The following is a 25,272-nucleotide window of genomic DNA, read 5'->3' as shown; positions in this document are numbered from 1 at the left end:
AATCATCAAGAAAATATTGTGGGAAAGAATAAGTAAGACATCAGAGACAGATTTTAGTTACGTCTTACAGTAGATACAGTCTGTATTTTTGGGAATGCCCACAAAACATCACATCCTTTCACTCTGAGGGGTTAAAAAAGTATTCACCACCATGCTGAAGAATTACTCTCTGCACAGCAAATAAACCTAAAATCCAGAGTTAAAGGGTGTTTTTCAATCTGGACCCTAATATATCCTGTATTTGTGTCTAGTTGACAAATTGGAACAACATTTTGTAAAAACTGGTCCAGTGACCAGAAGCCAGGCTGCAGTATAAACACTCAGGGCATGTTTTTCCTGAAAAGACCACTTTTTAAATAAACATAGTGTAAACCCCTGACTAAGTGATATATTTTATGGATATTTCACATTATGTTCAATGAGTAACAATAATAGCGCAGAAAAACTGATAAATTGTACAATTAATCTAAATAGTAACCCCAATAACGGGGGGAAGTTTGGGAATGAAGCAAGAAGGACATTGGTAAATGAACAAAACAAACAAAACTGATTAATTACCTTTATAATTAGTGCCCTTAACAAAGTCGTCTTCCATCCACAGTTATCAGATGCGAAGAAGAAGCTCGACGAGATGACGGGAAACATCGAGCTGCTGGAAGAAGGTAAGAAACGTCTGCAGAGAGATTTGGAGGCAGCGAACACCCAGTTCGAGGAGAAGGCCTCTGCGTATGATAAGTTGGAGAAGACCAAAAACCGTCTGCAGCAGGAGCTGGAGGACACGCTGATGGACCTGGACAACCAGAGACAAAATGTGTCCAACCTGGAGAAGAAGCAGAAGAAGTTCGACCAGGTCGGCTAAGTCAGAAAAGTGATAACACAACCTGTCGCACTGCGAGTTACACCCTAAAACTTGGTTTTCTGTCCTCCCTGGTGTCCAGATGCTGGCTGAGGAGAAGAGCATCTCCAGTAAATACGCAGATGAGAGAGACCGAGCTGAGGCTGAGGCCAGAGAGAAGGAGACCAAGGCTCTGTCCCTGGCGAGAGCTCTGGAGGAGGCGCAGGACTCCAGAGAGGAGCTGGAGAGAGCCAACAAGGCCCTGAGGATGGAGATGGAAGATCTGATCAGCTCCAAGGACGACGTGGGAAAAAATGTTAGTGCTGAAACAACAACTGTCACACATTAGACCATCCTGACTGGACTGACCAGTATATTTTTAGGCTGAAAGTCTGTGGTTTGACTGGTCTAATTTCTTTATGCTAATTAAATACAGTTTTGTTTTTTTAATACTTTCTTGTTATCCATATAACATTTCTTTTTCAGTCAGTTATACATGTTTCTTTGGCCAAGAAGGACATAAATGAGTCTCAAATACAAACTCTTTCTGTTTACCTTTAACAATGCATGTCATGCTGTGTAAATGTTGTAGTTAATTTTGTATTGATGGCAGGTCCACGAGCTGGAGAAGTCCAAGCGAGGCCTGGAGGCTCAGGTGGAAGAGATGAAGACCCAGCTGGAGGAGCTAGAGGACGAGCTGCAGGCGGCTGAGGACGCCAAGCTGCGCCTGGAGGTCAACATGCAGGCGCTGAAGGCCCAGTTTGAGAGGGACCTCCAGGGACGAGACGAGATGGGAGAAGAGAAGAAGAGACAGCTTGTCAAGCAGGTAAACAGATAAAATATGTTGTCCCCGAAATGCAAATGTGTGATCTCATCCAATATCAGAGAATGTCACATCAATATAACCGATGATGTATACCGACTGCAGGTCCGTGAGCTGGAGACAGAGTTGGAGGACGAACGTAAGCAGAGAGCCATGGCGACAGCAGCCAAGAAGAAGTTAGAGACGGACATGAAAGATCTGGAGGGACAGATCGAGACGGCCAGTAAGGGACGGGATGAGGCCATCAAACAGCTTCGCAAGCTCCAGGTGAGACTGAAGTGACGGATGGAAATGCAGCAGTAAAAACTGCAGTTTTATTTTAGATTTTATTGTATCTGATTTTAAGTGATGCACACATTTGCTTTTATAAATTACTTTTTTGACCCTTTGAAACCCGAGCAAACTGGTTTTATTTCTTTCAAAAGTGTTGAGAAAAAGGCAATGACCAACTTCGCAACAAATGTCCCACAAATTGCATGACAAAAGTAAAAGGTGACAAAGAAAATGTCCTGAAAATAATCTGAAATTGTGTTTTTAAAAGAGTATAGAATTATTAGAAAATATCAAAAAACTGGGGGAAAATGTCCAAAAAAACTATATTTAAAGTCATTCCAATTATGTCACAGAAAAAATTATACTATTTTTTTCTGTACCTTTTATGTCATTTTGTTGTTTGTATTTTTGTGGGTTTTTTTTAAACTTGTCTTTTTTTGGTAAATGTTTTGTAACTTTTTACAAATTTTTTGCTATTTTTTGGGCCGTGTGTTAAGAAGATGGTTCATGCTTTTTCCTCATTTTTTTGAAAGAAACTAATTAGCTCAGGTTTCAAAGGATTAAGCGTGTGATTATTTTGTACCTTCACATGCATGATGGAGGCTCTTACATTAGTTCAGATCTTTTGAAGTGGGGTTGTATGGAGTACTCATCCATAATCAGTGCATTATCCACAGTAGATCATCATCATCATGCACTCTGACGCTCTCCTTTATCGCTGTCTGTGTCTCGGTTTGTCTTCCTCCCACCAGGCACAGATGAAGGACTTCCAGCGGGAGTTGGAAGACGCCCACGCTGCCAGAGAGGAGGTGCTGACTACTGCAAAGGAGAGTGAGAAGAAGGCCAAGAGCCTGGAGGCCGAGCTCATGCAGCTACAGGAGGTAACACATTTGACTCCCAACAGGGCAGCAAACTGTTAGAGAACAGAGGAATAAAATAAAGGATGTATGTCTAACATGTTTGTAGGATCTGGCTGCAGCTGAGAGGGCACGGAAGCAGGCGGAGGCTGAAAGAGACGAGCTGTCTGATGAGCTGGCCAGTAACTCCTCTGGAAAGTGGGTGGAGATTTAATTTCTCCAGTGTTTTGTCTTTAATGACACAGACAAATGATTGCTACGTTTTTTTCTGCGTGCTCTTTTTGTGTGCAGGTCTGCCTTGGCAGATGAGAAACGTCGTCTGGAAGCTAAGATCGGCCAGCTGGAGGAGGAGCTGGAAGAGGAGCAGAGCAACATGGAGATCCTCAACGACAGGCTGAGGAAGAGCACGCAGCAGGTGACCTGACAGCGGCAGCTACTTCAATTATAGAAGGGCTCAACACTGCAGTGGACTCATCCCCTTTTGTCCCTCCACAGGTGGACCAGCTCAACAACGAGCTGCAGACGGAGCGCACCACCTCCCAGAAGAACGAGAGCGCTCGGCAGCAGATGGAGCGCCAGAACAAGGAGCTGAAGGCCAAGCTGCAGGAGATGGAGAACCAGGTCAAGTCCAAGTTCAAGTCCTCCATTTCTGCCTTGGAGGCTAAAGTGGCACAGCTGGAGGAGCAGCTGGAGCAGGAGAACAGGTCAGGGTCAAAGATTTTTTTTTTTTTTTTTTACATGGTTTTATATCATTACACTGATGACATTTAACCACATCTAAACATTATATGATAGTAATGACTGTAGGCATGATTGTGTCCTAAACACACATGAACCTTGACATGATTCACGTTAAAGCTGGTGCAGGTAGACATCAGGTGAAGAAATGTCCGAATGTTATTATACACCCTCTTCTTGCAGATCTCCCCTCTCTGTTGTAAGCACCTCCCACCAGGCGATCACTGCCATATGAAAAGTTTCATACTGTAATCTGGTGTTTCATCGGGTGTATTTTTGGACTTGAAAACACACATTTATATCAGTTGTACTAGTATTCCTCTCTGACCTCTTGTGTCCTCTCTCAGGGAGAAGCAGGCATCTGCGAAGAGCATACGCCAGAAGGACAAGAAGCTGAAGGACCTGTTGTTGCAGGTCGAAGACGAAAGGAAACAGGGAGAACAGTACAAAGACCAGGTACACTCACTCAATGCAGCCACGCTCAAACACAAGTCCGTACCTATTTGTGAGTAGATGAAATCTGGAATCAGGGATGGCTAGTACTAAATTTGACATATTTCCTTTGTTTGCTCACCAGGCAGAAAAATCGAACACCCGCATGAAGCAGCTGAAGAGGCAGCTAGAGGAGTTGGAGGAGGAGTCTCAGCGTGCTACAGCCGCCCGCAGGAAGCTGCAGCGGGAGCTGGACGAAGCCACCGAGGCCAACGACGCCATGAGCCGCGAGGTCAACTCTCTGAAGAGCAAACTCAGGTGGGACAAAGAGTCAGTCTGTCTTCTTGGCTAGGAAGAGTGTTTTTAATCCATTTCATCTTTTGTCTTGTTATTTTTTTTATTTCTATGTGTGCTGTTGAGCTGTTAAAAGAGGACGTTTGCTGGGGCCACTGTGGCGGTGCTCTGTTTTCTATCAAACAGTCTCATTTGACAGCTAAACAGTACACTAACATAATATTTGAGAAAAAGACAGTAACATAATCTTGATTCATATTTGATCAGCGCTGGCTAACTTGACCGCAGTTCACGAGCAGTGATTGACAGCTGTGTTAGAGACTCCCCAGCTTTGATCGGTTGTTTTTGTTGTGCATTAATGCAATTAAAAGTCAGGAGGCAGAGGAACATGTTTTGGGTTTTTTTTAGGTTATCTGTCTCGTGTAATACTGTGTAAATATAGTGACGGTTTAAGACTGTATATAAAGATGGACAACATGACGATTCCTCCTAAGTGTAGCTTTTCAGTCTCATTCGCCCCCTGGTGTCTGACTGCAGTATAGGTCATAAAGCCTGTCCCTCCATGTTAGTGAATGGGACATAGGCCAAACTAAAAAACTCAAAGTACACGCCAAATAATTTTTTTTTCACCCTTATGTTTGTTCAAGTGATTGTGTTATGGTTAGTTCGGTTTTAATAAGTTATTTAATTATACAAATAGGGGGGTTTTCGCCATGATTGACAGCTGTGCCAGCTAATCCGTGGGCTCATGTTCAGCGGCGCAGCTCGCAATTGGTCGGATTGGTGTTTTGGCAGAAACTTCCGCGTCACGGATATCGCTACTGCGCAGACTCCAACTCCGAATGACTTCACCAGCGCAAGATGTACAGTGCCTGTATCCCGGACATTTGGGCTGCCGCATTCTCCATCTTTATACACAGTTTCTCGTATAAGAAAATATGACAAAAAGTTAGTTTTAGAAGTTTCAAACTGCTGCTTTAACCACATTGTGATTATAATATATTATATTATTATATATATCTTCAGAGGGTTGTAAACTTGAATTCAAAGCTTGTGTAGAATTTGGTAAAGCACCCTCACTGAACACAAGCAAAACAATGGTGTCCATCTCTATTCCAGAGGCAACCCTGAACCCAAGGAGTAACACAGCAGGTACCTCTGCGCCTAAAAGTTACCCCATCACCATTTCTTATTAACTACCATAACTTTTCATTCCCCAGTGCACACTCTTAATGCTGTCATTCTTTTCATTGAGCCTTACTGAGAGAAATATGGCTCATCAGCTACCTTAGAAAACCTAAAATATCTCCATTACACCAATTCCTTACTGGTGGCCATACTTTTCTCAGTGCTTGGTTTAATTGCCATAAACCGAACTCATTTTCCTTCGCAAATGAGTTACAAAGATAACCAGCGTGCTTCACCTGTAATCAAAGCACAACCTGTATTTCATCAACACCCGAGTGGATTTCAAACAATCTTGACCGCTCAAAACTGTCCTATAAGCACTCCTCTCACTGTGTGGATATGTTTTTGTGTTCGTATCTGTCTCGTGTCTGTCTCTGTGGTGTTTTAGGCGCGGAAACGAGCCTTCCTTCAGCGCACCCCGACGTATGGGCGGAGGCCGAAGGGTGGTGGAGGACGCCTCGGAGGAGGAGGCCGACTCCCAAGGCGACTTCAACGGAACCAAGCCTGCGGAGTAAAGGACGTCCAATAACGAGATTTAACTTAATAACTTCAAAGCCTTATATGCTATCTAGTTCTTCCATATCACCCCGAAATATGTATTTTCTCAAACTTCCAATAGTGTACCGATCTGTCTTCTTGTTTCAGAGCACTTTTTCTTGACACGCAATAATCAGGAGGACTTGATATCAACAAGAGGAGTTGTTTTGGTGACTCTGATGATGTGTGATTTGCTGTTTCTTTTTTATTTTTTTTTAAATTTACACTGTTTTGTACTGCACTGAAGACTGATACCTTCTTATGCAAGGTTTCACACACAATCATAGGTGCCTCTAATTACCACGCTAACCTGCCAGCAAAGCCTCGGTGCTCCACGATAAGTCACCTTAAAGCAGAGACATCGTGTAAATCTGTGGATCTGTAAGTGTCGTCCTGTTGCCTGTGACTGCTGTTAGTGTTTCAGAGCAGCACTGAAGTGGATCAACAGATTGGATATTTTCTATGCTAGTCTGAATCTAGTCAGTGCTGCCGTTTGTACCCCAACAAACAAATATTTAGCTGTTGGACATTTTCTAAAGTCACCGTTTTATAGCATTTGCACCTTTCTTGTGCCCAGTTATGTTTAGATTGCTTTTACTTAATAAAGTCATAAGGTTTAGGGTAAACTATAAAGTCACGAGCCAGAGATTTCAGCATTGGGCATCATAATTTTCTATTTTTTTGTATTCTTCCTGATTTACTGTACATGTTCAAAAACATCACCCTAAACCAATGCATTCTCATTTCATCATGTTATATGTAACCAATCGATGTTTACATGACACCAATCGTATCTTATTACTGTTGAACCACCTGCACAAGAAATAAAGATCTTTAAAAAAAAAGAAGATTTTTTTTTCTCCTTTTAATGTTTCCGTCTTGGTCAGTAACGTCATCAGGAGGACATTATTCTCATTTGTTCAGTTCAATAGAAAAACAGCTGCAAACCAACAGGATCAGAGTTGGGTACATTACCTCAGGCACATTACAGTTTAAAGTCCAAATACAGAAGCAGTTGCAGAGATGCTGTATACAAACAGCCGGTACACAGTGGTTGTGGATTACAATTGCAGTTAGCTCAAGGGAGTTCAAACAGCAAAGAGGAGCAGGAAATCCAGTTCTCATTTGTTTTAACCACAAATTAACTCTACACACTGCCGTATACAGTGATGGCCATGATATTTAGATATGAACTGTAATATTTGCTAAAAGGGACAGTTTGGATTTTTTATCTAAGAATCTCATACAACCCCACCTCAAAAAAAATCCAAACTGTCGCTTTAACGAGCTGCTGGAGGGCAGTCATGAGAGATAAACCAGAAACATTTAAGGGAAAATGCACAAATGTCACATTAAATCTGTTAACCACCCTATTTCCCCATTCACAATATCTCTCACTAAAAGGCAGGAAAAAACAATATAGCTCTATATATAGCTACACAAATATACTATGAACTGTGCTTATCTTTGACCTGTTAAAATCTATTATTGCTTTGTATCTTTCCTCCTTCGCCCACCATATATAACTCTCGGTGGCAGACAGGAGGTCTCACACCTTTCAGGGAATTATTACTGTACATTCAGTAGTTAACATGTGCCGCTCTAACCCAAACAGTCAACTTGAATCAGTATAAAAGTTACTGATGACAATAGATCGTAAATCTGGGGAATCGCAAAGGCAGAAATCCTAATCCTATACTTCACATTCATAAGCCTCGCACGCTAGAAAATAATGAGTCCGCATAAAGAATTTTGTGCGATGGCAGGAACGAGGTGAAAGAAAGAGCCTAGGTCAAACTGAAAACCACGTGAGACTAAACCAGCCTGAGGGGAAGTGACATTATCTCATTCCTTCGTCGCCTGGCAGCATGAGGAATAGATGACCCACTTCATTTATATGAGCGATCACAGCAAAGCAAGGCCTACAAACTGAGGAGGTAATAACACTGATGAAGGCAGCGACGGCTAAAATGCTAACACCAGTTTTCTGGCAGCGACTCATTCATTCTTAAACTGAAGTGACGTATAGAGTCTCCTCTAGTACATAAACATTGGGAGCTCAGCTTGAAAAAAATATTTTAACATATATCTTTTCACCCGACAACATCAAGCTCCGCTACAACCAACACGTTCACTCCTAACTCGTCAAATACGGCAGCTTGGTCAGTGGCCCTTTGCTTCAGACTGTGACGCTCTGGGTTTCCCTCCAGCACCAGTTTTTAACTTATTGAACTCAATTTCTACTTATTACATGTGACAATGTCTTTCAAAATAATTTCCATCTGACAGGAAATCTGGTTTTGCCACCACAGTACTTTAGATTTAAGCCAGTGGTTCTCAACCAGAGGTTCTGGAAACTCCAGGGCTCCTTGAAGGATTTCCAGGAGGTTATTTTCACTATTTAATTAACAAAATACATAGGAGTCATAAGAGTGAATATTCTGGTTGTATGTTTCCCGTCCACCATGGTTATGTAACCAACTGTGGTTGACAACCAGAACTCTGGTATTAATCATATTAAAACCACAATCTTGAAGCAACATCTCATCAAATGAGGGTCCCTGTGTCAATTTAGGGGTTCCTGACATTAAAAAAAGTAGAAAATCACTGGTTTATGTGCCAAACTACTTAGATTTTATGCCGTGTTCACACCGGGCACATGAACATTTCACAAGGCGAGTTTACATAAAAAATCAATGCAAAGACCCAAACAGACGCAAATTCACACCAGGTAGCACTATGGACATGACGCAAAGAAAACGTAAACACGAATTTTGTGTCTTCATGCAAGTTGAATTTTTCAACTTGAGCGAGAACTTGGTGTGAGGCAGCGTTGCAATAGCCTATCAGCTGAGACTCTCCTGACTCTACCGAGACCCAGAAGTGACGGATAAAAAATGTTGCTGTCTGTCAACACAGGGAGCTACACGGTACTGTACAGAGACAGAACAAATGAGGACCTGAAGGACTCAGAGGTCAGCGAGCGAAGCTGTAAAATTACACGGTAAGGTCTGAAAATACACCATTATCTTGTGTTCGAAATATCTGTGGAGTTTCTTTTAGCAAAATGCTCTGAGTAATAATTTTTGTCTTTTATTGTAACACCGGAGGGCGTGTAATATGCTGCTGTGACAGTCTGATAAATAATAAAGAGCGTTAGCGTCTTGGTTAACTCTGCTTCCGGGCACAGAGCTCCGTGTTTACTTCGAACTTTCTGTTGTATTTCACTGCAAACAAAGTTATCCGTTTACTAATCATTACAGCCATTAGCTAAACATTATAGCCGTTAGATTACCACTACAGCTGTTAGCACAAGCACAACCACAGCTGCTGACAGCGAATTTTTGCGAGTTGAAAATTGCTCCAAAAATACTCCAGCAACTGTCAACATGCAAGTAACGCGAGGTGAAATTTTTTATCGCGTCCGGTGTGAACACAACATTACAAAAATTATCATGGTTTGGATTTACAAATCTCAGTATGTCATTTGACAAAAGCCAGTAACTTTGTTACAAGCTAGAAACAACTCAAGTCCATTTTTGGTTTTACATGGGGAAAAAAACCTGATTTTCTGGGCGATTTTCTATTACGCTTCATTCACATGGAATCAGGGAGATGGTAGGCGGCCAACTAGATATCATTTTAGTGGACAGTCAGGACGGTAAAATAAGGTAATGCCGGCAGAGAGTACTGGCAACAATAATGGTAAACTGCATTGCCTTCAAAGTTAAAACATTTTAACTTTTCGCAGTCCTCCTCTGCAGAAGAGCCTGTTATTACATAAAATATTTCATTTTAAATATTTTATTCCATTCTTTGTAAACAATACGGCATCATTATCTCAAAGTATTATCATGCATGTTTCGTTTTACTGTCCTACCATTTTGTATGACTGTGTCTTTTTCCTGTGCCGTCCAGAGGGCGTTTTCCATCTGCCTGAATCCATGTGAATGAGCTGATTGGATTACACTGGGGTTAGTTGAAGGCCCTGTGCGTCTCATACGGATGCTGTGAGGTGCCGTGTGACGGACCATTGACCAGGCTGCTGTATCTGACACCACGGGAATGAGACCAGCTTGTCTCTACTGAAATTAATTAATGTCGGTGTTGTTCAGTGCTACATCATCCAAGTCTATCGTTTAAAGAATACACAACAAAAACAGACTTTGTTATTGAAATTAACCATTAAGCTTTACCATGGTTTAATATCAGATTCAAAGAGAAAAAAAACCCTAATCCATTACTTTTATCTTTGATCAGTGTTTCAATCATCAAAGCTTTGGTTTGGATTTGGTCACAAACAACTTTTTCTAAATGTCCCTCGAAGTTTTTGGTCCCTCAGTAATTTCGGTCACATCCAGTGGCTGTTATTAAACCACTGACTCTTAATCAGGTCCCTCTTCTATCATGAATGAACAAGTTCAGCCACCAGCCTACATTAGTTTTCTAGGAGCAGTAACATTTCAACAGCCCTGTTGAGCTTGATCCACACTGAAAAGCATATCAGTAGACACAGAGGGATCATTTCTCCCGATGCTACGCACCACAGTGTCAAAGATACAGTAGATGATATGATCTCGATTTTACACAAGCTGTAGTGCTGCTTGCTATCATAGATATGGTGTGATACTAGCCTGAGGCAGCAGGAGTCCATGCGCTGATTATGTGGAGCATGGAGTGAGGAGAGTGGCTCTCTTGTTCAAAATAGTTCAGCAGGGCACGTGGCGACACGGAAGACAGTTCAAAGTCCCATTGCTGTAGTTTATTAAGGATGGAGAGGGGACGGGTAGGAGGTCAGGAGAAATGTGGATTACAGCCCTTTTTCTCAAAGCAGAATCTTGACCCCTCCCTGTGGAGACTGGGGCCCCTGGGAGATACCTCTCGGAGGAGCTGGTCCGAACTCTAACCGTTTCACTAAACTGCAAGACAACATGATCACAAAGTTAAGTCATAAGAAAACCTCATAACACTTCAAAACACGTATTACTTCCAATATTTGTTGGCTCTGCAGACATATAACGAATAATTTAAATTAGTGCTGGGCAATATTGCAATATTTAAAGGCTATATCACAATACACAACATATATTTCTCAATATTTTTAAATGTCCTCTAAACTAATGTTAACTAGTAAAATACAAAATTGTTGAATGAACTGCAGTTACAATCATGTTAAATAAAGTAGCTTCTGTCATTTAACAAAGCTGGATACACTACTTTTATAATAACGTTTAATAAAGTATGGTTATAAGGAAGTTACGTACTCTAAAAATGAAATTTAAAAAAGAACAGAATAAAATAGAGCACAATAAAATATATACAACATTATTCACACAGCGGACGAGCTATGTTTTTTTGTTGTCGTTTTCCCTCACCTGTCGTACTGAGGAGGGGGGCTCATGCTGCTTGCTTGGACCTCCGAGCCTCCTTCTAAACCAGAAGGACTACCAGAGGCAGCTGGAAGTGCTGGTCTGCTGATAGACGTGTCGTACACAAAGTCTCGACAAGACGCCAACTTTGACTCCAGATTCTGGCGGGGGTATTAAAAAAACAGTCAGTCCTTGTGGTTATTCTGAAAAGCATCTATGCACTGACAGTGGAATAATGTTAAAATCTCTTACCCCAACTTTTCTCAGCAGCTCCCCGACAATGTTGAGTGCAGATATTCTCGCAGACGTAGTGAGGGGAGTCCCCGTTAGACCATCGCCTACAACCAAACAGAAATTAGCAGGTAAACGCATAATGTTAAAAAGCAGTTGGTAATTCACTGTAGGTATAAAAACGGTCAAAGTTTTTCCATTTACCTCGTCGGATATTGGAAGCAGGGGGCGTGGCGTACGAGCTGATAGGTTTGGCGGGTGTGGCGGGGATGGACGGGTTACCAGCTGAGGGGCAGGTCAGATCTGCCCGATCTGTGTCTTTGCCCAGACTGCTGGACGGCCGTCTTTCCTTCTGACGTACAGCCAGCTCCTGACGAAGGTCTGACACAAAAAGAACAAAAGAATACACAATTATACTGTGAGTAGGCGTTTTGTAAATGACAAAGAATCCAGTAATGGAGTCATGCCACGAGTCATTTCCATGACATAAAATGACACAGATTTGAAAGTACCTTAATAATATATGTATGAAACCATGCCAGCTGTCTGGTTATCATGTACACACTTTTAAAAAAACAATTGCTCTGAACTAAAAATGATTAATTTCATTAGTTGTTAACTACCGCATTAATCGCCAACTAATTTGACAATCAACTGATCATTTAAGGAAATTTTATATTTATTAGAAAAAAGAAAAAAGGTCAAAATTCTCTGACTCCAGCTTCTTAAATGTGGATATTTTTTGGTTTCTTGACTAATCTCTCAGCAGTGAAAAAAAACAAAAAAAAAATTGGGTTATCTGGAGCTTTGGGAAACACTGATTTAAAATGTTTACCATTTTCTGACATTTTATAAACCAAACAACTAATGAATCAAGAAAATAAGCGACAGATTAATCAACAATAAATAGTTGCAGCCCTAATTTCAACCAAACAATAACTAAAGACCGAGCACAAAGCAAACCACAAAGTGTACAGCCAACTTCCAAATGACTGCTGACATGCACAATCTGCACAAAACCACCACTCCAAAGTCTTTCATTCTAATCCAAAAAAACTTGATGGAAAAGCAAATCACAGATTTTCACAATTTGATTCTCCTCAAATGCTCCAAACGCAGTTTAGTTAAGAATTCGTCGAATACAAAATTGCCACTTTCATTTTCTTTTCTTCACCCTGGCACCGCCAGCCTTTCAACTCGTGCTCTCATTGTGGAAGAAAAAAGTAAAAGCAGACTGTAGGCTCTCGCTCCTGACTGCCTCTGCCATCAGTCAACATGCTCAGTCATTTGATGAGTATTAACTGAGCTGCAGAAAAAAGTTCTAGCAGCGCACACATCCAAAAGCAGTAAAGATTAGGTGCATGACGGAATGAGCCAATAAATAAATAAATATATAAATAAAGCACACAGATAGAGCCCCCAAAATCCATCTAATAAGGACTTATATATATATATTAGTATTCAGCTACACATTACAGGCAAAAGAGAGAGAATAGACAGGAATAATTAAACAAAGAATTGGGAGAAAGTATCCTGGTATCAACATTTGCTGAGTTAGGCATGTTTGTAGAAAAATCAGCAGTTCTTGCAAACTTGAGAAGCTACAGTGAGTGTGTGTGTGACTGTTAGTGAGTGTGTGTGTGCACCTCTGGCTTCATCCTTCAGCCTCTGCACAGACTCAAGCAGGTTCTCTTTCTCATCCAGCTCACTTTCCAGAAAGGCATTCCTCTCAATGACATGGTTCATCCGCTGTTCAAAGTCCTCCAGAGACATGATGGTAGCCCTGGCACGAGAAAAAAAGCATGCGCCAAAACAAGTTTATCATGGATTTATTGTGCACGTCGGCCCTGTGTGCTACAGTTTGACTTTGTGTGTTTGTGTACTAATTTGATGATGACTCCCATTTGTGAGATAATGACAAAGGAGCTTGTAGACACTGACCTTTTGGTCCTCTCCAGGTCATCATTGGACTGCTCTAGCTCTCTGATGTATTTCTGCAGGTGATCTCTCACTGCTTTGGTTTGTGCAAGTTCTTCCTCCATGCCTGAGATGTGTCTAAAAGCATCAGAGTGCTGAGTCTCGAATTTCTCCTGCAAACAGCAACAGACATCATATTAAGTGACAGTGACAATGCCGGCTTTGCAGCGTCATGGCAGATTAATCAATGCAGCTGTCACCATATTTTAATGAAAGGATCTGTGTATTTTTTTTAAGATGTTATGTTCTTTCTCCTCCTTGTTCACAATCATCTTGCAATTAGGGGTTTTTAGCACAATCCTGCATTCACTTCCTCCATAAACGTTCTCTTCCCCATGGACCACTGAACAAAAATAGCAGTCAGCTGCCTTATAGCTAGGCAGCAATTTACTAAGTGACGGTGGCTATGTTATGCTGAATTTGGGTTGGCCAGAGGCTGTCTGTGGTGTGGGTGTGTCTCTGTTTCTCTGTCTTTGCCACTCGTCATTAACTGGAGCACCAGAGGTTGTGCAGCTCTGAAGGGACCGAGGCCTATTTATGATCAAGGTGCTCTACCTTTATGTTTTCCAGTTCCATGCGGAGTCGGTTGTTGTCTAAAAGCAGGTCTTTGTTTCGAACCTCGCACTGCTTCAGCTCGGTCTCCAGTTCTGCTTCATAGTCTCGGCTCATCTGCTGAAACTCCTGCAGCTCCTCCTGAGCCACATCAGCCCTGATGACAAAGCAGTGTTTACTGATAAATATAAGTTCACAGTGTGGCGATGTTCCTGCAGCTTAGGGCACGTTAGATTGAAGACTTTTTTAAAAGCCACTCGGAATAAAGTTTATTTAGGTTTTATATTGTCCAAATGTTGATTGCAATACAAAACATGACCTTTCTTGGCCAGTGAAAAAGTTAGTTTATCTATACAACCAGAGTGGATCACACTGAAGACAATGAACACATATTACTGTAAAAGGTACCTATTTCATTAACCAACATTAGAGGGAAATATCTGGCATTTCTGGTTGGTTTTCTTGACAATTTTATGTTTCACACTGCAAAATATTTACATCATTTGCACATGGAAGATAACTGCACTTAAGAAATGCATTCATATGTATAAAGTTGATTGTTTATTTCAGATTCTCTGGGTGTTTGCTGCCTGTTGGTGTTACCTTAGCTGATGTGCCTCTGCCTGCTCCTTCCAGAAGCTTAGCTCCTCTTCGAGAGATGTAAACTTGTGTGTTGTTGGCTCTACCATGTCTGCTGCTCAGTGTCAGGAGGGTGGGGACGTGAGATCTAACTGTGAAGTAAAACACGGTCATATTTCAGGCTCTAATAATGTTTTTATCTGTAATGGGAGCCATTCAAACAACAAAACTGCAACGATTAGCAAATGCTAGCAAGGTTAGCCACCGTTAGTGTGCAGCGCTATGTATTATGAAAGGCTGGGAAAACTAAAAACTACAAATACTCGTCATTGCAAGTATCCCTGTCGATTACGATAGGTAAATAAGCGATCTGATCTCATTAGCTACTTTTAAGAGTCAACAGCTGTGTTGAAAAGTAGCTAAGCTTTTCAGCTAAGCTAATGTAGCTGAGTTAGCTAAGCGACTTAAAGCTAGCCAGAGTGTGTTAGATCCAAACACGGTAAAAATCAGAAACTACAGCAGACTCACCCGCATATAAGAGAGCGATTAAAACATGCTAAAGCTGAGGGGAAGGTATTTAAAGATAAGACTAAACCTCCGGACTTGTGCAACAACACAAACGTATTGTGACTAATCTCTCATTACGTTAACGCTCACCAACCAAATATAAACGAAGCTTCAGTTCTCGGACGCCATTGGACAATATGGATGACGTAGTGAACGTATCATCCAATCATATTATTGAACCGGTTTGTAGCCGCGGGAGGCGGAGCTCTGACGTCACGGCGGCCCCATCGCCTCCTGTTGACCTGATGCCACAATAACAACAAAGTCATGAGGTGTAGTCCTCAAATTTGTGTTAGATTTTAGTTTTTGCAAATTTTAGGGGTTTTTTTTCAATTACGTATGAAGAGCACATTTAACCCTTTTTTGTTAACATAACATCAAGTAACATCGTTACTCCATCACTCATCACTTATATGCAGTATGATTACAACATGACAGCTCTTTTTTGCACCATTTCCACCTTAGGCTATACCTGTTTTATCACGTTCATCATAAACATTTGAATAATATATGTACGTATTTGTATTATGTTATATTTATACTGTAACATGCCATGCAATTTCCTACCGTGTAGTATTTTTTCCACTTACTGTGGAATTTTTACAGGTTATATTTCTAGATTTTAACAGTATATATATACGACACACCATTTGTGTATTTCAGTTGCGCAACTATCAATCATAACATACAGTATCTGTATAAGTAAAAGGTGTATTTAGTGTATATAGATTTTATATTGTTTTTTTATACATTATTTAATTGGTATTTTTGTAATAGTTTCTATCTTCTTTTGTCACTCAAATCACTTTTTTTTCTTTTTGCATTTTTCTCTATTTCTGACTCTTGAATTACTCTAGTGTGTAAAATTGGGACTTTTAAAGTCTTATTTTCTTAATTGTTTATATTGTATTAATTGGGAATGCACTGTATTTGCACCTTACGGCTAGCTTTGTATTTTGCACCTTTCTGTTGCCTACTTTTTCTAATTGTTTAGATTTACTCTTCACTCTTTGTGTCTGCACACTTTCAACTTTGTATTGCAATTACTGCACAGATAGGACTTTAAGTTCTATCATCTTATCTCATCTCATCTCATCTTAATATGAACACGTAATAATGCTACATATACAACACTACCACAAAGTAAAGCCTAAATGCACCATAGACTCGGATCAATACACAAACAATGACTTTTTATGTATCATATTTATTAAAAGGGCAGTTCTTTGCATTTAATTGCATTGTACAGACGTTTCTAATTTTCTGGTCACAAGTTTTTCAGAAATCAGTGTATTTGATAAGGAGTTACATGGAATTTGATCACACTGACTTGTCTGCACTGGGCACATAAAGATATAACTGACAACTACATGATTTAATTGTGTAAAGTCTTTACCTCCGACAACAATTGACATTGACGCTTTAAGAATATTCATTCATTGTCCATGTCAAATGCAGAGCCGCCATCAGTTTGAAAAAAACACGGTCTTGTTCTACATTCAACATATACAGTATACCTCCTGCTGTTAACAGCACATGAACGCAAAAGTAATAACATGCTTTTCAGTCCAGACAAAGTTGCTACTGTGGTTCTTATCCAGCATTTATGTGGTGTTGAAATAATTGCAAAAATGAGTTTTGGGAAATTTTGGTTTTAACATGCTGAGTTGAAGTCATATTACACAGAAAAATGGTGGATGAAAGTGAATGTTTGGCAGAAGCTTTTTGTTAATTCACATGTTGCTTATTATTTTTTGTTCATATATAATTTGTAATATGGTATTAGCTTGTAAATGTTAGTTGTTGTCCATGCAGAGTGACCTATAGTTAAAAAAGCACAAATACACTTAAGTTAGAAAAAAAACTTCCCACCTCGAGACATTGGACAATCCATGGAGCACTTGAATGCAGCATTATAACACCTAACAATTCATATTTATATGGATGGATAAGCTTTCATTAATCGCTAATACACTCTTATTATCATACTGCCTCAAATATAAATACATCTAAAACCTTCATTCAGTCACTTTTCTCATTCTAACATAAAAGGCAGGAAGCAGGCTTTTACAGCTAAAAAATTAATGTACAGATCTCCATCCAAGAAACATGGCTTATATTGTAAATTATGATTGGAAGGCATTTAGGGTCCTGAGAAAAGTAGCACGTATCGTAGAAAAAAATAGAAACATAAGAATTTCATTTCAGAAAAAAAGTATTTGAAGTTCTCACAATTAAGACATCAGAAAGGTGAAATGTCTGTTGGCCAAACTGCAGACTGTAAATCACTTAATGTTTTTGATACTGTTGGAGGTCAACACACAACCAGAAATCCAGATAAAAGGAAGTGCACAGATTTATTTCACAGTCCTTCTTTTCCATCACAGCACGTCTTATCCTCTCCAGGTCAATCACTCAGGATACAAGGCAGAAGTTTCCGTTTCTTCTTTGTTCTTGCGTGAACACGTCTGTTTACTGTCCAACGCGTCAGTCTTCACCTGACCCAGAGTTCGCAGCAGGCACATGGTGTCAAACCCCTCATCACCCGCCTCTTGCAGCAACTCCAGCACCTGGAAATAGACAAGTTAATTCATATATTAACATATTCAGGGTTCCCACACATTTTCATGGATAAAATTTCACAACTTTTTTAATGGCTTTTTAGACCCACTGTAACTTTTTTCTTGCCCCATTTGCCTGGTGTTTTTCAAACATATCAGATTGAAACTTTTTTTCCACTTTTCTTTTCTTTTTTGCTTATGTTCATGTTATTTCCTGGTACTTTTTACTAATTTGTAGCAATTTTGGGGGTAAATTCTTATAATAAGCTACTCATTGCCTTCTTCTAATATCTGAAAGAAATCAATCCAGTTCGCTCAAGTTTGAAAGGGTTAAAAATGCAATGACTTATCCCAAATTTTCAATGGTTTTTAATCTTTTAAAAACTGCATTGATATTGATTCTTGTGCTACATTCACAGGTGTTTTGAGCGCTGAGTATACCAGTTCGATTTCTTTCCAAAACATGGAAAAAGGCAATGAGCAACTTGGCAAGAAATTCCCACAACTGCAATAATTTAGTCGTTTAAAATCTCTAAAGTTACAACATTTTAAGAAAACTATATCAGTGAATGTAATTATGTATTTAAAATGATGTTACAGAATTATTTCCTTTTAAGCACTTTTTTTTCTAGTAATTTACTTGCTTGTTATTGTTTTTTGTAAACTGTCCTCTTTTTTGTGCTAATGTTCAGGTAATTTTGTAGTATTTTTTTACTAATTTGCTGCAAATTTTTGGGTCATTTTTTCTTATAAGTTACTTCTTGATGTCCTCATATTTTTGAAAGAATTCTATCTGTCCAGTTTGCTCAGATTTCAAAGGGCTTAAAATTCAATGACTTTTGTAAAACCTTAAATTATAGTTACTTTTTCCATGACTTTTTCAGACCTGGAAAACATGATTGTGAAATTCCATGACTTTCCCCGGTTTTTTATGATCGTGGGAACCCTGCTTATTTTAACATCAGTATTGGACATGCAGACTCTGTGCTGGGACTCACCTGCAGACACTTAAATGACTTGAGCTCGCTCAGATTCTCCTGCAGGAACAACAGGTAGATACTGAGGTCGTTGTAGAAAGGCGTGACCACACCCAGAGCACCAAAGCCCGGCAGCAGCTCATAAGGCCGGAGGAAGCTGGAGCTCTGGCGAGCAGGTCCGAGAGCGGCGTACACCACCAGGGGAGTGATAAGCACATAAACAACCAAATTTATGTAGCTGAGCAGCCTGAAGACGCCCACTGCCACCAGCTTACACTGCACAGCAGACGGCACCGTGCTGTCGTTCCTCAGCAGCCCCGTCTGCAGGTCACAGGGAAACTCGTCAGTGAAAGAGGCCAGGCGGATGTAGTAGCCCAGGTAGACGCAGGCCAGCAGGAGGATCAGCAGAGTCAGGCCCCGACATGTCAGGTACTTGACCACGAGACGGTGAGAAAAGCGCTTGGTCTTCAGATATTGCTCCACTAAAGGGTATTTGAAGCAACTTTCAGTCAGATCCAAAGCACTTCTGCAGAAAAAAAGATGTTTAACATGAAAAGATCTGTGTTTAAAAATCCAAATGACAAACTTGAAAATTATCCAAAATACAGTGACTTACCGAATACAGGATTATCTGAAGGAAATATATGTTTTTCTTACTTAATAATGACCAAAACATCCCCCTATGCTTATTTACAGCTGTTTTACCATAAACTAAGTCTTATTTGTTGACAAAGACAGATGAATGTTTCATGAAATTTAATATGACTGTAATTTACTGGCCTTAACTGATATAACAGTAAATTATATAATATAAATTATTTTATATAACAGAAATTTTTGTAGGAAAACTGGGCGTTCCTGGTGAAAACTGGTGTAGCACAAGTGTTGAATTATGTTTTTTATGTATACGTAGTTACCATAAAGCTTCTCCCTTATCAATATTTTTGTATAAACAATGGGTAAAATGAAATGTAATGTGAAAAGTGTGACTTGACTCTGGGATTGCCTTCACTACTACAGAGCGTATTAGCATATTTCAGCTCAATATTGCCATTTTATGGCTCATAGCAGGTGATATACTGTTTTTCCACAATTTTAAATGTAAGTGACTAATGGAGACAATAATGTTTGAAAGCTGTCAAGTATTGATTGGCTGCAATGGCAAACTAGTCTGCTGTTTACCGCTAATGGGCAGTTGTACATCATCAATTTGCATCCATTAAAAGTGCTTTTTTGCCACTGACAGTTGTGTCTGACAACAGAGATAGACCTTTTTGTCAAAGAGTATGATCCTTTTTGTCCTGAAATCGCCATCGCCAAACCCACCAGACTCCATATAAATAAACTATGATTTTATCCTTGGAAAACACACTTCATTTAGAGTCAGCAGAAACAAAATTAAACACACTTACAACCTCCTGGTTCGTCTGTCCACCGCTACAACAATCACCAACTCTGGTTTTGTTGAAATGAACCCTTAATCCTCCCAATTAGATTTGGAAATATGCTGGCTCTATACAAACTAACATTACTGTTTATTCAAACGGATTCTGGTGGGTTTGGCGATGGTGATTTTAGGGCTGTTTCTGGTAAACAAAAAGGACCATAGCTAAAACAACTTCATAAGGTGTCAATGTTATGCTTATAGCTTGTTTAGCTTCTAGAAAATTAGTTAATTAATTTAAACTATATTCTTCATTTTTTCCCCAGCAGATAATGGTCAAAAGATGGCCTATAACACTTTTCAAACACGTGATCTGCAATATGTTCTCTCTGATCTGTAAACCAACACGTTCAACATAATAACACATTCTCAGGAAACTTTAAATTAAAGATAATGTTTAAAACAAACAAGTTATTGTCAAATCTCCTGCTGAAACACACACACAGTAGAGAGTATTAATAAGGTGTTTACTTGTTCGCGTCCTCGGTTGTGTCTTTGCTCTCTATGGATGCTAGATTCTTGGCCAGTTTGATGCCACGATTGTAAAAGCGGTCGAGCTCCTCCATTATGAAGCTCAGGTCGGAGGAGAGATGCGGAGCTGCGGTGAAACGCCAGAACAGAGCCGGGATGTACATGAGGACGGCCAGTAAGAGCAGGATGTATGGGAAGAACTGAAGGAAAGCGAGATAACAGAGGAGGGAGAGAAAATGTATTTAAGACAAAAAGAAGACTAAAGTCCAACTCTGATTTCTGCACTTAATTTGTATAACTAACCCTAGAAAGCTTGCAGTTATCTTTTTTAAACTGTTAAAATTTTACACGATTTTGGATGCCTTAATATAGAATATTTGTAGCCATATGCTTTGAATGTCTGTCATCAGATTTTTATATCATCGCCCTAAAAAAGAAAAAAAAATCCTTGAAAAAAATCCAGTATTTGAATAAAGTGAACTTTCTGTAATTAATGCACATAAATTTAAGGTGCTGTTAGATTGCTTCCCTGTTAATACAGATGCAAACAATGTTTAGACCATGGTGAAAATGTTTTTTTACAGGCTATATAAGCCAAAAAATTATGGATTAATATAGAATATTTCCTTGGATAAAGCCGTGTTGTGAACTGTGGAAATGATTACATCTGTCATTGTTTCAATAAATTTTGACTTTTGGACTTCAGAACATTCTGGATTAATTGGAAATGTTTGGATCATATGAAACAATCCCGCACAGCCGCCGCCATAGTCTACAAACAGTAAAATACTAATAATAGTGTAGCCTAATCTTTATCCGCGACTGTGCAGCTGCAGCAATCAAATGGTGATTCAGAATTTTAATGTAACGTCATGAATGAAGCCTCTAACTATCTGGCAGAGCCCTGTCCTAACACCACACAGTGAGCACAGGTGATTTTTACTGGCAGTGCATGTTTGGGGACGTCTGTACCTTGTGCAGCCATAGTGGTGAGCTGTCCGCTTGTTGCTGTACTGCTGCCCAACAAAACGAGTCCACATATGCAGCCTGCCTCCAGGAAAAATTTGTAGGAGCAAAGCAGCTGATCTGGGTACCTGGAGAGGAGAGAGAAGAATTAGTCAGAGCTGATGAGCATTTTGATGATTCGGCACAGAGACACAATTGTCCGCCCGCCCTCCTCTGCACTCATGCCCTAATTTGTTGATTGTTCTCAGCATACTTTGTGTCAATAACTGTGCTTTCTCTGGTGAGTGGGAAGTTCAGTCAGGCATACTATTCACAAACGACCCAGATAGTCACCAGACAGTGACATTTTGGCAGCGCGGGTGCGTCATATTAATATTACAGAATGAAGCTTTTAACAAACTGAGCATTTCTCACTGCAGAATGATCATTTTAAATCAATGACATATGTTCCACTGAGTACCACTTAAATCAATTTTAGAACCAGTCAGTGCTGTACCAGTTACATAAAGCTAGTCAACTTCTAATTAACTTTTTAAGTTTTTACATATGCAACATAGATTTTCAGCCTTCTTTACACGCAGTGGTGGAGGAAGTATTCTTTTCTCATGTAAAAGTACTGATACAACTCTGTTAAAATACTCTATTACAATTTAAAGTGCTGCATTGCAAATGTTACCACAGTGACAATCAAGAAAACTGACCTGAAATATTAAACGTTGGAACCATTAAATATTTTTGCATGAAAACTTAGACAAATATTTAAAATTTAATTTTCTTTCAATAATTGTTTCAGCCGTGTGCATTTGTGTTTTTTTCATATGCTTTGTGTGAAAAAAACTTAATTTGTAAAGTAACAAAAGATATCAAATATTTTTCATGGAGTAAAGGGTACAACGATTCCCTCTGAGATGTGTTGGAGCAGAAGTATAAAATTAAAATACTCAAGTAAAGTACAAGTGCCTCAAATTTATACTTAAGCATAGTACTTGAGTAAATGTACTTAGTTACATTCCAACACTGCATAAACAACCAGCTGTATATTGCAGTACAGGCCTGTACGTGCCCCTTCAGAGTATGTGGGCTTATTTATAGTGTTTCCATTTTAAGAAGGCAACAAAACAACTGGCCAACAACACTCAGAGCAGAGTTTTCCAGCTGCTGTGACTTCATTGCTCACTGGGACAGAACAGAGACATCGTTAATGTTATTAGTAACACCTGTGCTTTTCCTACTATGACAGTCTGCTGGGAAAAAGGTTCATTGGTTGTAGATTCTGTTGTACTCAGTGGTGTTTCTAATATTCAGTTCACTTTTACTGGTAAAATTGAGGTGCATATTATACCAAAAACACCTGTCAGAAGAAGAGAAATATTTTTAGGCAGAAAAAAATATTACAGTAGCATGAATTCTACACTCAGAGACATTTTTTTGGTCTATTTTTATCAGGTTTACATATTTATGACACATACAATTTCCATCTAATGGGGTCAAATAATTGTAACATGAACAAAATAAAAACATTTATGTGATTATATCAAATAACACTGAGATGAATGACAAGTTATGTAACTATAGCTCGTAGAATTTACCTAATTTACTTGATTTATTTACTGCAAATCAATTCTATGAATTTAAAATATTTTTTGAAATGTATAGAATTTATTACCAGTAACTAAATCAACTTCATTCCAATTGAGTACAATTCATTAAAAAGTAATAAACTTTAGTAATATTAGGTACATTTTATCAGCTATAGTTTCATAGTTGTTCATCTTAGATTTAGTGTAAAATTTATAAAAAAGTAATAAAATAAACTTTATTAAAGCATATCAGACACATTTTATGAGCTATAGTTGCATACATTTTCAGAGTTGTTCATCTTAGTTTTAGCTGATTCAATTTAATAAATAGTACTTTTTTGGCTTATGTTATAATTATTTGACTTCATTTGATGTAAATGTAATTAAAAAAATACAAAATAGACTAAAAAACTGTCACTTTCAAACTGTCACGTCTTACTGGGACACTAGAACAGAGCCATCGTTAATATTATTATTAACACCTGTGCCTTTCCTATTATGTCAAATCAAATGTGCTGCTAAAATCTCTAGTTTGAATCGTGCTGCAAAGTCTACAATCTCTCTGCAGCTCCTGCTTTGTGATTGCTATAGATTTATTAAGTAAAATCCATTTGGGGTTTCTGCCACAATATGCATTCAGTGTTACATGAGCTGTCCATAATAATTGTGTCAAGTCATAGCAGCAAAACTAAACTCCTCTAAGGGCTTGCAATGTAATGGATCCTTTCTGAGTGTCTGGGGCGGTGCTTACAGATAATGACAACAGCAGACTGTAGCATTATGATCTAAGAAGATTACATAGATTTAAACTGCTGGTGGGGCTTTATATTTGTTTTTACAGTGATCAGCTTGAGATTATCTTGCTTTTTGCAGTAACTCATATTGCACCACATTATAAGTTTCCATCATCATCACAATCAGCAGCAGTGACAGCAGTATCTGGGCGTGGTATAAACAGAAGGGTGGAGACCAAAACCACACCTTCTCCACTAGTATTCACACCTCTTTTTCTATGCATTTACAGAATAAAAATCCTATACATGAATAAATATCACACTGCTTCATCAATCACTGCCTGTAACTGATGTTAATTGAAACAAATGTGCTCCAGCAGCTACAGTGTTGCAGATGGATTGAGACAAAGAAGCGCAGCAGGCTCCACATAGACTGGACTCACATTGTGTATTATTCTACCTGATCAAATGACAGGATTACAGCCTCGGATCAGTGTTGCTGCTGACAGGATGGTCACAAATAATCGATTACTTACCGACTGAAACCTCCTGAGCAAAAGCGAGGGAGATGAGAAACAAAGGCAGCCCCACCGCTAGAAATGTGACTATCTTGTCCACGGCCAGCTCCAGACGCAGCCCTTTGTACTTGGCCTCCGTGGAGGGGTCCTTCAACAAAAAGTCGGAAAAAACGTACTCGGTGGCTACGTGGGCTATCGCCATGGCGGACAGAAAACAAAAAGCCGGTGTTGTCCAATTAACGGAAGACTATTTCCAATTGGACAAAAGCGAACTGAGGTGTAAATAAGGTCTGTTAATTTAAATTCAATTTTTCTCGCAGTGAAAAAAACACGAATGATGTAATAAAATACTCATCCGTTATTGTTTATCCATCTCCACTCAGTACTGGGTCTGATGGGTGAACCTGTCCCGTTACTGGGAGCCAGACTAACAGGCAACAGGGGGAAACAAGTCGCCTTTTAGCCGCTAGAGGGCGCTACTGAGCCGCACAGTGCACCTGCCAGGCAACATGGGCTATTTTAGATTATATATATATAGTGGATATAACAGCCTTTAATTTTAAGCGACTAGTTAGTAAGGGAAGTAGTCATTAATCAATAAAAATAGTACTTTTAAGTATGCAGAATAGCTTTCTTTACAGTAGGTATTAGTATTAGTATAAGTAGTGGTGGTAGTGGTATTAGTATTAGTAGTGGTGGTGGTGGTAGTGGTAGCAGTAGAAAGTATATATATATATATATATATATATATATTTATATATACACGTGT

General features: G+C 39.4%; 3 protein-coding genes across 6 annotated transcripts in view; 1 reads left to right on the top strand and 2 right to left on the bottom strand.

Moving 5' to 3' along the window:
- Window positions 1-6,825, top strand: part of myh11a (myosin, heavy chain 11a, smooth muscle) — a 42,570-nt gene extending 35,745 nt beyond the window's left edge. For 2 of the 3 annotated variants that reach the window (XM_042485940.2, XM_088074018.1), the window contains 11 exons: window positions 602-850; window positions 939-1,151; window positions 1,449-1,661; window positions 1,764-1,925; window positions 2,684-2,812; window positions 2,898-2,986; window positions 3,080-3,203; window positions 3,284-3,492; window positions 3,874-3,982; window positions 4,104-4,276; window positions 5,829-6,825. In XM_042485940.2, coding sequence (XP_042341874.1) covers window positions 602-850; window positions 939-1,151; window positions 1,449-1,661; window positions 1,764-1,925; window positions 2,684-2,812; window positions 2,898-2,986; window positions 3,080-3,203; window positions 3,284-3,492; window positions 3,874-3,982; window positions 4,104-4,276; window positions 5,829-5,955 — 1,797 coding nt within the window. In that variant the 3' untranslated portion in view covers window positions 5,956-6,825. Of the gene's footprint in view, window positions 1-601; window positions 851-938; window positions 1,152-1,448; window positions 1,662-1,763; window positions 1,926-2,683; window positions 2,813-2,897; window positions 2,987-3,079; window positions 3,204-3,283; window positions 3,493-3,873; window positions 3,983-4,103; window positions 4,277-5,371; window positions 5,405-5,828 lie in introns of all 3 variants that reach the window. The other variant, XM_088074026.1, reaches the window with a different exon arrangement.
- A 108-nt stretch (window positions 6,826-6,933) lies between these two features.
- LOC121942670 (nuclear distribution protein nudE homolog 1-like) lies at window positions 6,934-15,367 on the bottom strand. The gene is made up of 9 exons (XM_042485941.2): window positions 15,214-15,367; window positions 14,710-14,837; window positions 14,110-14,263; window positions 13,519-13,667; window positions 13,224-13,360; window positions 11,782-11,958; window positions 11,599-11,684; window positions 11,353-11,507; window positions 6,934-10,896 (listed from the first exon to the last, which is right to left on the bottom strand). Exons 2-9 carry the CDS (start codon window positions 14,793-14,795, stop codon window positions 10,803-10,805), a joined length of 1,038 nt encoding a protein of 345 aa, XP_042341875.1. The 5' UTR covers window positions 14,796-14,837; window positions 15,214-15,367; the 3' UTR covers window positions 6,934-10,802.
- A 1,072-nt stretch (window positions 15,368-16,439) lies between these two features.
- On the bottom strand, window positions 16,440-24,908 carry LOC121942397 (pannexin-1-like). 2 transcript variants are annotated; one of them, XM_042485591.2, is made up of 5 exons: window positions 24,522-24,908; window positions 21,678-21,799; window positions 20,706-20,905; window positions 18,812-19,316; window positions 16,440-17,822 (listed from the first exon to the last, which is right to left on the bottom strand). In XM_042485591.2, the coding sequence occupies exons 1-5, from the start codon at window positions 24,703-24,705 to the stop codon at window positions 17,664-17,666; spliced, it is 1,170 nt and encodes a 389-aa protein (XP_042341525.1). In that variant the 5' UTR covers window positions 24,706-24,908; the 3' UTR covers window positions 16,440-17,663. The 2 variants fall into 2 exon arrangements, with proteins under 2 accessions (XP_042341525.1, XP_087930137.1); XM_088074011.1 differs by lacking the exon at window positions 24,522-24,908 and adding an exon at window positions 22,373-22,634.
- Window positions 24,909-25,272: the final 364 nt, after the last annotated feature.

The sequence above is a fragment of the Plectropomus leopardus genome, chromosome 3 (assembly GCF_026936395.1).
Source record: "Plectropomus leopardus strain MGB_pleo_1.0 chromosome 3, ASM2693639v1, whole genome shotgun sequence".
NCBI classification, from domain to species: domain Eukaryota; kingdom Metazoa; phylum Chordata; class Actinopteri; order Perciformes; family Serranidae; genus Plectropomus; species Plectropomus leopardus.
The sequence above is the reverse complement of the archived record's forward strand: the minus strand, read 5'-3'. Positions and strand labels throughout refer to the sequence as shown.